General features: G+C 55.2%; 4 protein-coding genes across 4 annotated transcripts; all 4 read right to left on the bottom strand.

The window, feature by feature from the left end:
• Positions 1-1,290, bottom strand: JKF63_01354 (uncharacterized protein; the record flags this gene model as incomplete). Its single annotated transcript, XM_067897401.1, has 1 exon — positions 1-1,290. One exon carries the CDS (start codon positions 1,288-1,290, stop codon positions 1-3), a length of 1,290 nt encoding a protein of 429 aa, XP_067753558.1.
• A 920-nt stretch (positions 1,291-2,210) lies between these two features.
• Positions 2,211-2,876, bottom strand: JKF63_01355 (uncharacterized protein; the record flags this gene model as incomplete). The annotated part of the gene is made up of 1 exon (XM_067897402.1): positions 2,211-2,876. The coding sequence occupies one exon, from the start codon at positions 2,874-2,876 to the stop codon at positions 2,211-2,213; it is 666 nt and encodes a 221-aa protein (XP_067753559.1).
• Positions 2,877-3,751: 875 nt separating this feature from the next.
• On the bottom strand, positions 3,752-5,977 carry JKF63_01356 (uncharacterized protein; the record flags this gene model as incomplete). The annotated part of the gene is made up of 1 exon (XM_067897403.1): positions 3,752-5,977. One exon carries the CDS (start codon positions 5,975-5,977, stop codon positions 3,752-3,754), a length of 2,226 nt encoding a protein of 741 aa, XP_067753560.1.
• Positions 5,978-7,830: 1,853 nt separating this feature from the next.
• On the bottom strand, positions 7,831-8,949 carry JKF63_01357 (uncharacterized protein; the record flags this gene model as incomplete). Its single annotated transcript, XM_067897404.1, has 1 exon — positions 7,831-8,949. One exon carries the CDS (start codon positions 8,947-8,949, stop codon positions 7,831-7,833), a length of 1,119 nt encoding a protein of 372 aa, XP_067753561.1.

Here is an 8,949-nt window from a genome sequence, read left to right on the forward strand (position 1 = left end):
TCACATGTAGTACTGGTCGAGCATAGCTGTGTACGGCTGCATCAACACAGCCCAGTATCCATCAGCGCGTAGCAGCACCGGAAGCAGCATGCTCGACGCCGTCGCATCTGCACACGTCTGAAGAAGAAGAAGCTCGACCTCAGCCCAGACCCAAGATTCGCTACAAGCTCGCGCCGCTGCGACGGCGACAGACATGTGAGAGGCGATGATATCGTCGCATTTTGGCGGTGTCAGCGCAGCGGCGGACAAAGTGTTGGCGGCGTCCATCTCTGAACACGAGAGGTGAGCAATGAAGCTACGCAAGAGGAGCGCTTCACTGGTTAGTGGTGGTGGAAATCCCTCTGCATTGTTGCACCGCTCCTGCACCGCTGCGTCCTGTGCAGCGCGCAGTATGGAAGCCCACACAGTCTCTGGAAAGTCTTGACAGTACCCGCACAAAAGCGCAAAGCACCAGTAGGCCGTTTCTTCGTACGCCAATGCCTCCGCTGATGATGGGGAGACTTCCGCGCTCGGTGCAACCGTCGCAGGGTGTCTCTTCACTAAGCCATCGAACAGTGCCTCGAGTGTAACAGAAGAGGCCCCCAAACAGCGAGATGTGTGGTCACCGATTTGCTGTAAAAGTGGTACGACCACACGCTCCCAGCACCGGAAGACACAGAGAACGAGGGCCACACCGAGGCGCTCGCCGCCGCCGTCGCGGTTTGGAACGAGGTGAGTCCAGCGGAGGCCTCTGCCGAAGGATTCTACAAGGCTGACCCCGGTGAGAAGGCGCTCACAGTGCAACGCAATACAGCGGCACACTTCCGCCTTCATAGCATCTTCTTTCGTGGCGAAGGTCACGTGAATGGGCCAGACACAACCGTGCAGGTCGGAGGCACTTGACGGCGACGTAGCCACAGCCGCACTTCCGCCCCATGGAGCACCCTGTATAGAGCCTACCGAGGCGACGGCGTTGGTGCCACTCTTGATCCCTCCGCTGGGGAGGGCAGGCGAGGGCGGTGTGGTCAAAGAAGACAGAAGGATCCGAAGAGAAAGTGTGGTATTCTCTAATGCAGCTGTAGCGGCGCCTGGCGGGGCCGTTTCCCCAGTCCTACAGTGCCGCGAGCGGCGCAGCAGATCACCGTCCAGGTTAGAGATAACCTGCACAAGTGCGCGCGTTACTGAGGCGAGATGGTGTTTTCGAACATACTCAGCAGTTGTCGTGTCCATCGGTGCACTTGTCGACCTCCCTGTGGAACTGCCTGCAGGGGCCTCTGTCGCTTCAGTAGCGCTACCACATTTGACAGACATCCCAACAGTCGCGCTAATTGATGAAGGGGCACGGAAATCGGGGTGTATCTCCGAGTAGGTGTCCACAGGTACGGGTCAAACTACGAAGCTGCTGGGCACGTCACAGACGCGAATGGTCGCCTCGAAAGAAAAGTCGACCGTTGAACAGAAAAAGGAAACGTGCACCGCATAGGAAGAGTGCGTACGCACACGTGAGGAGACGAGCAGGAAAATGAAGGAGTAAAAAAAAGGCAGAGTTGGGGCTGTAAGTAAAATAGGGAGTGCCGGATCACATTTTCGGGAACGCATTTTGTTTCGCTGTTGTATTACCCGTCAAAACGCACGCCGTGTTCACGGGGGAAAGGACGAAGAGGGGAGACCACACTAGCCATTGCACCTGCATCCAGTATCGCTGCATGCATAATTTCGTGTCGCCCTCATCATGTTCCAAAATCCAAACCACCACCACCCCATTTTTTTTTCATGGCCCCCCCCACCCACACTGAAAAATGACCGTTTCTTTTTTTTGCTGTAGTGATGTTACCACCCCATCAATAAGCATTTAGACATACACACAGACATACACACACACACACAAATCGCGTTACACGATGATTAAAAGTCAACCGAGCACTCATCCATCCACGCCTGCGAGAGGCAAAATAACACAAAGACGTCAATGAAGAGCGCGAGGCATCACCGAAGCCAAAGAAGGATAGAGACAGGGAGAAAGAAAGGCGGTACAGAGGAAGGGAGAGGATTTGACAACACACAGCTGCCACTTTGCAGCTCTGGTGCCCCTAAGTTGGACTCCCGCTTCGTCTCGTGTCACACTATTATTTTTTCTCGTTCCTTCGCTTCTTCTGTTACTAAAAAGCAGAGGAGCTGCACAAAGCAGCCACACACACACACACACACACACACACACACACACACACACACTAGAACGCGTTGTTGACACGGTTCATGACGGCGCGAATGCGCGTGTACACCTTTGCGGCAGGACTGCCGCGGATCAAATCGCAAATGGCGTCTCGTGCCACGCGGATGTTCTGTGTTGTACCCATAATCCATATTTTAGTGTCGGCGACGACGATTCGCGTGCGGGTGACATTCTCAATCGTGTACTTGGTCTTTCCGTGCGAACCGCTGATGCGACCAATGCAGCGAGACAAGTTATCGCCCTGGAGGTTGGCACGCACGTCCTTGATCTCAAAACCCTCAATGTACACGTCGTCCATACGCAGCAACGCCACGGCGTCGCGCACATCAAAGCCGGCGATGACGGCCTTCACGAAGTCCTCAGCCTTTTGCAGCATGACCTTGCTGGCAGCAACGCCCTGCTCGCCTTCGGCGGTGGTTGTGGTAGGTGACGTTCGGAGGTCCACACTACGTGACTTGAGATTCATGCGGATTTCCAGCTTGCATTGTTCAACGATGGGCGTGTACACCTCCATCCACACCTTCTTGAGTGGTGGAAAGCGATGATGCGGGATCTTGATGCTGCGCATCTCGCGCGAAAACGGAACAGCAGCGGCCCTCACAGCAGGATCCTTGGCTTCGCCATCGGCTACGGAAGAAGCTGTGGCGAGGGCGCTGGAGGACATTTCTCCACGTGACCCTGGTCGTTTTTCCTCGGTTATATTTCTGTGAGGGGGGGGAGGAGGAGGTACTACCCTGGTTTAGGCTTGTGTTGGTGGGTGCAGGCGGAGCTGATGTAGTCCAGTCAAATGCTGTAGCGCATAAACATCCTGAAGGATTCGAGAGGAGGAGAACAAAACAGGTGGTGGCGGATAAAAGAGGGTGGGTAGCAGAGTGTTTCCCAGGAGCTGACACACTGGCACTTGTGCGACACTCCGCAGAGACACGAAAACGATAGCAGAAACAAGACGAAAGGCGCGCAGAGAAAGACACACACACACACACTCGATGACGTGCTAACATTTTTTCTCCCAAATCGCACACTGGAAAGGGTCCCGCGCATTTTGGAGGAAAGGGCGTATGGTGAAACTCAATTAAAAAAAAAAGCGGGGAAGGCCGAGGGAGAGAAGCGGATCTGACCTTCTCACCAACCAGGGGTCAAGGTGATTCACCTCGACGTTGCTTGTGGGTTTATAAGATGTACGAGGAAACGGTTCCTGTACAAGTGCGCTTGTAGGGTGAACAAACAAACAGAAGCGTGTCACTGTACAGAAGAGGAAGACGGTGAACGGGGAAAGGAAATAGGGGTAATAACAGTAATGGAAAAAAAAAGGCGTGACACACTGTCCGAGATGCGCGGGCCGAGCCATCTATCCCGCATAACACGAACATTAAGGCACTATCGAGCAGGAATGTAAAAGTCTAAGATACATGCGCAGGTGTGTGTGTCTTGTGCGGACAAAGGGGCTCAAAAGCCATGTTGCGGGCCTCCAGGGTGTACCTTTCACCTCCCTCTCTATGTCCCTGTCGCTTCCCGATACTCTGAACCTGGACAAATGAGCTAGTCTAGGGCGGAGCGGGCCATCGCTAAATTTTCACGCTCGCTCTCCGAGTCACTGCCTTTGGCAGGCGTATACTGCGCAGTTCTCCAGGTTTCGCGTCTAAAGGGATCTGCAGATTTTACCGCCGAATCGTCGAGATCAGCGGCAGGTGCGTCGCTAACGTACGAATCCTCCGGCGAGTTCGCGGCCTCCACGATTGAGCGCTCCCTGTGGTCTGAGCTCCCCTTTCGATTCTTCACAGAACCCTCTCCGGCTACTGCGGCACCCTCGCTATCTGCAATGGGTGGGGAAGGGGTTTCGGCGAGGCGTGTGGCATCCAGGCCGCTTGTGGCAAGTGACAAAGAAGCACTCAAAGAAGCGGCTACGTACCGTTCGGCCGGTGAATGCGCTGCGTATTCGCTGGCGCGTAGAGACGAGTGTATCGCAGCGTCAAAGCCTGGCATGCCGTGCAGAGTAGACTTTGACGCCGTCGGCTTGGCCACACCGCCTTGATGGGCGTCACTCTCGATGGTTTCGACTAGCGGATCACGAAGTGAAACGCCGCGTTGCTGGGGTCGCCGCAGACTGATGCCGGCTGCTGCACTTTGCCTGATCATCTCATCATCCACCACAGAACGCTCCAAGCGCGAATCACTCACCATAACCGGTATTGATTGGGAGTCGACGGCACTACCCTCTGCGTTCGAGCTGCCGCTACGGAGGTGATGAGACAGCTGTAGATCATATGTCGAATGCGTCGGTGCAGAGGAAGAAAGAGTCAGCGGCACTCTGGGACGACTGGTGCCGGAGGCGTTCCCCCTTCCCGGCGCGTGCGACACCCGGCTTGGTTGTGTTGTGGGCACCTGATCAACACTCGTGGTGGTGAACTGATTTTCAGCTGCACTGCTGTACGTTGGAGTCACGTCTGCATTGTCATCGTATTCTGACAGGGACGGCGCGCTGGTGAAGCCAGTGGAGGCGCGGTAACCATGCGATCCCGTGGCGTTCGAAAGGTGGCTAGAGCTGGGGCGGCGCGTGGAGACAAAGCTGCGACAGTACAGGCTCTCATCGTCCACGCCTCGCATGCGGCTGTGATTGGTGTTTTGCCCGCCGCCAACCCTCACACCCTGCGCCACCGCCATCTCGATGTGTTGGATCTGTCGGTCTAGGCCATCGATGCGACTTACAGTTGTGTACAGCGAGTCTGAGAGACGAGCCATCTCTTGGGTCAAGTGGTTGAAGAGCGCGGGGGAGACAGATGACGGGGTACTGTTACCTTTCGCATCGCTTGGGCCCGTCCCACCTGTTAGCAGCGCCGTGTGCAGCGAAGAGCATTGAACGAGCATCTCCAGTCGGTTCACATCACGCCTGCACAAGCGGACTTCACTGCTTCTGCTCACAGCATCCTCCATCAAGTGCCGCACATCTGCCGTGCTGTGAGTCACCATGTCAGCCACGCTCGCCAACATCCCCTGAAACTGGGCCACGTGGTTCTCGAGCGTGCGGTGCTGCGCCTGCAGACCCCGCGCCTCCTTCAGTGATGCTCGACTCGTCTTTTGCCGCCACTCCTGGAATTCGTGCTCCAGGGCTTCGATCGCTTCTTGCACGTGCGCCTGCTGTCGCTGCAGCGCCTCGCTGATCTGCCGTTCCTGGCGATCGCCAGCACTAACGCCTTGGCGCCTCTGGGCGAGCACGTCCTCTTGCACACGCCTCAACTCTGCAGCCCAAGCCTCGATTTTGCGATCCACACCTCGCTGGTGCTCCTCCATTGCGCGCTGCATCTCTGACTGTGCGGCTGCGAAGGCAGTGTGCATGTCCAGTCGATGCACGCGCACCTGCTCAGCTACGTCCTTCGCTGCCTTCTCTATTTTAGCCTCTCGGACACGGAGCTCCTCTACGCTCTCGCGCAGGTTCGTCAGGTGCTGCTGCACCTGTGCCTCAACGAGCGAGGCGATGAGGCCTGGGAGATGCGAGCGTGTCCACTGGGAGAGTTCCGCAGAAGCCACGCTTCGAGCGAGATCGGTTTGCGTCTGTGGCGGCCTGAGTGGGTCACCGGGAGACGTCGGCGTGACGGGCTCGACTCTGCCTGGTACAGCAGATGGATAGAAGTGCAACGGCACCCCCATGCGCACCTCCGCAACGGTGCGTGATGTCTTGAGAAGGAGCGTATCCATCTCTTTCTTCGCTTCTTCCAGTCGTACAGCGAAGTGCTCATCATCGCGACGTGTTTCGAGGTAGTCAAACATGAAAGCGAAAAGGGTGCGTTTTTTCCCCCCGTTTATTTGATGTCGGATGGGAGGGAGGGAGGGAGGGAGGGCCTTCCGCTGACCGCGCGGAAATCAGCGTCCCAGTGGGTTTTGGGTGCACAGCACTGCCTTGTCTTTTTTTTTCTTTTAGCGAGGACGAGTACCATGTGAAGTTGGGAACAGTAAGGCGATCATGCCGACGTACAAGAGCGCAACGAAAAAAAAGGGGGAAGGTGGGAGAAACATGTATGTGATGAGCGTGGTAACATGTCAACCGTAGGACGCAGGAAGTCAACAGACAAGGACAAAAAAAATAAGATGCGCCGCGCTTTCAGTATGAATGGAGGAACCCTCCACGGATTCCCCTCATGTCTTCTCGACTTATTATTACGCCGATGCGCCCACAATAACATAGCATGCTTGGAGTGACCTTCTAGGATAATGGTCTTTCTGTAACGAGCCTCAAGACACTGCCGTAGCTGTGGGTGTAGTCCGTTTGAATCCTTTGTGCCCAGTTTCTCCGCTCCCTTTTTTCTCGTTCACCAACTTTTCCCCCTCGGTTTTTTACCTCGCGGTTCCTTTGATGTCCCCCCACGCACGAGGCACGACCCAGTTGCCAAGAGGGACAGAACAAAAACGAATGAGAGAAGAAAGTGCGTGCGCAACTTTTTTTTTTTTGGGGGGGGGGAGGGGGTGGTGGGAGCGAGAGCAAGAGGGCTTTCGAATTAAATGTATAGGGGACAGGTATAACAAACGCAAGGGCTCACAAGGGAGGGGAATGCAAGAGGAATAAAGCGGAGATGATGTGTGGCGGTACCTGACGCTGCAGTCATGTATCTGACGGAGCGCGACAAAAAGGCGGGGTGGGGTGGGGGGGGGGAAAAAAGCGCACACTTTTTAGTTTTACGCCCTCGCTCAGTCAATTCACCGTTTAGCGACGACGATATCATTCCTGTCGCTGCCCTCACAACTTCCCGATTATAGAAGACAAACCACTCTTCCACACAAACAAACGAGCGCAGCCTGAAATTCAACGAGAATGCTACACTGCCGAGTAGGGAGAAGTACAAAAAAATTTGAGCTGAAGCCCGTCTTCAGTACCCAAGCCCACCCCCTCGTTTCTCTCCCCCTCTCTCACGCTCTCTCTGCGTTACTGGGCATATGAAACAAGGCTTGCTTACACCTTTGATTGTGGGGTCTTGATATACATATCCATATATATATATACATATATATCCTTATATATCCATATATATACATATATATATATATGTGGTTTAGTTAAGGATCAAGTACAAGATACGATAGCGGGTGGGTTGAGGAGGAGAGAGTACGGATGGGGAGAGGAGGAGGAGGCCGGGTAGGAATAACAAAGACACGACGTCAGGGAAAATGAGTAAGGTGATCATGGTGATGGTGGTAGTGGAGGAGGAGGGGACGAAGAAAGACTCCATGGGGATCGCGGAGGCCTTGCCCCCCCCCCTCCCCCCATTTCAAAGCGCCTTCCTCCACCCTTCATTTGTACAAACGGGAGGAGCAGTTGAGCAAACGCAAAAACGGGGGAATGTTAGGAGGGGGCAAGATGATGTGAGGGTGCACAAAGGTGAAACGGTGGGAGGAATGGTGGGGTGAGGAGTGACGCGAAACTAAACGGCACACCTTGGGGAAGCGTGCTACGAGATTTGTTATTGAAAGTAGCATGTGCCTTGTTCTGTGGTCTACCTTTCGTGTTACTCCGACATCTCGTCCCTCCGAGAGCAGCAGCCCCCCCCCCCTGCGGCGGCAGAGGTGACATTAGCCGCGTGGGTGTCTTTTTGGGGAGGTGTACCCACACACCCCTTTTTGGCCCGTCTTCAGCGATGCCGTATCTCATGCTCTTGACGGCGCTTCTCTTCCTTCTCCCGCTTCTTGACATCGTGCGCCGCCTTCTCGGCGTCCTTTTTGTCCTTCTTCCCCTTTTCCTTAATCGCCCGAAGCTCCTGCTTGCGCTCCTCGAAGTTTTTGGGGTAGCCCTCAGGGCGTGGATGCCACACCAGCGTCGTCATGGGCCAGTTGTACTTGCTCCGGTCGTACGTGTCCATCAGATACTCGCTGAGGTGCCGCGGGAACAGGCGCGGGAACGCCTCGCAGACGCTTGGCTGGTCCTCCGTCCACAGAAACTCCACCTTTGCGCGAGTGACTGGGTCGATCACTGGAACAAGAATCTTCCATAGGAGTGAGAAGAGCTTCGGTGGATTGACGCACACCATCTTGCCTAGTCGCTCCGGGTAGTGGTCCTGGATGATGCGAATGACGGTCATGCCCATGGATGACCTGCCGTCTTGGAGGTGTGAATACGTCTCGAAGTCCGTCAGGGAGACCCACTTCTCGACTCCGACAGGCATCATGCGAATCAAATGATTGAACGCGCACACCATGTGATGCAGCGGATCCTTTCGTTCCGGGGCCCAGCGCATCGACATGAACATGACAGGGCGATGCTCGTTGTCCCACCCAATGAACTGGCCCATGTGGTTGTTCGGATTCTTCCTGCAGGTCTCACACTGCCACGTCTCCGAGCCCGTTTCCTTCCACCACTTGACGGTGTTTTCCAGCATCGAGAACGCCTTACGGGTATCAAAGCTACGGGCGATAAGGTAACGGAGGCACATCCAGTTGTCAAACTTCTTTTCGTCGTACCACGGCGCCGCGGTGACCATCGCCTGGAACTCCCTCAGTGTGCGTTGCTCTGCCTCCGTCAGCTCCCCGTAGCGCTGCTCCCATGTCTTTACGACAGCAGGAGGCCGTATTTTGTCCACTTCCATAGCACTCGACAAAAAGTGCGGGATCTGAAAGCCGTCGTTTTGTTTGGGCAGCACGAAGCAGTCCCTTGGCAAATCCAAGTCGGCCTCTTGACTAGATACTATCGAGTCTTTGTTGCATGAGGCTAGCGTCGTATTCGCAAGCGATGAGGGGTCATTTGTGGATGACAT

This window comes from Porcisia hertigi, chromosome 35, assembly GCF_017918235.1.
Source record: "Porcisia hertigi strain C119 chromosome 35, whole genome shotgun sequence".
Taxonomy (NCBI): Eukaryota; Euglenozoa; class Kinetoplastea; order Trypanosomatida; family Trypanosomatidae; genus Porcisia; species Porcisia hertigi.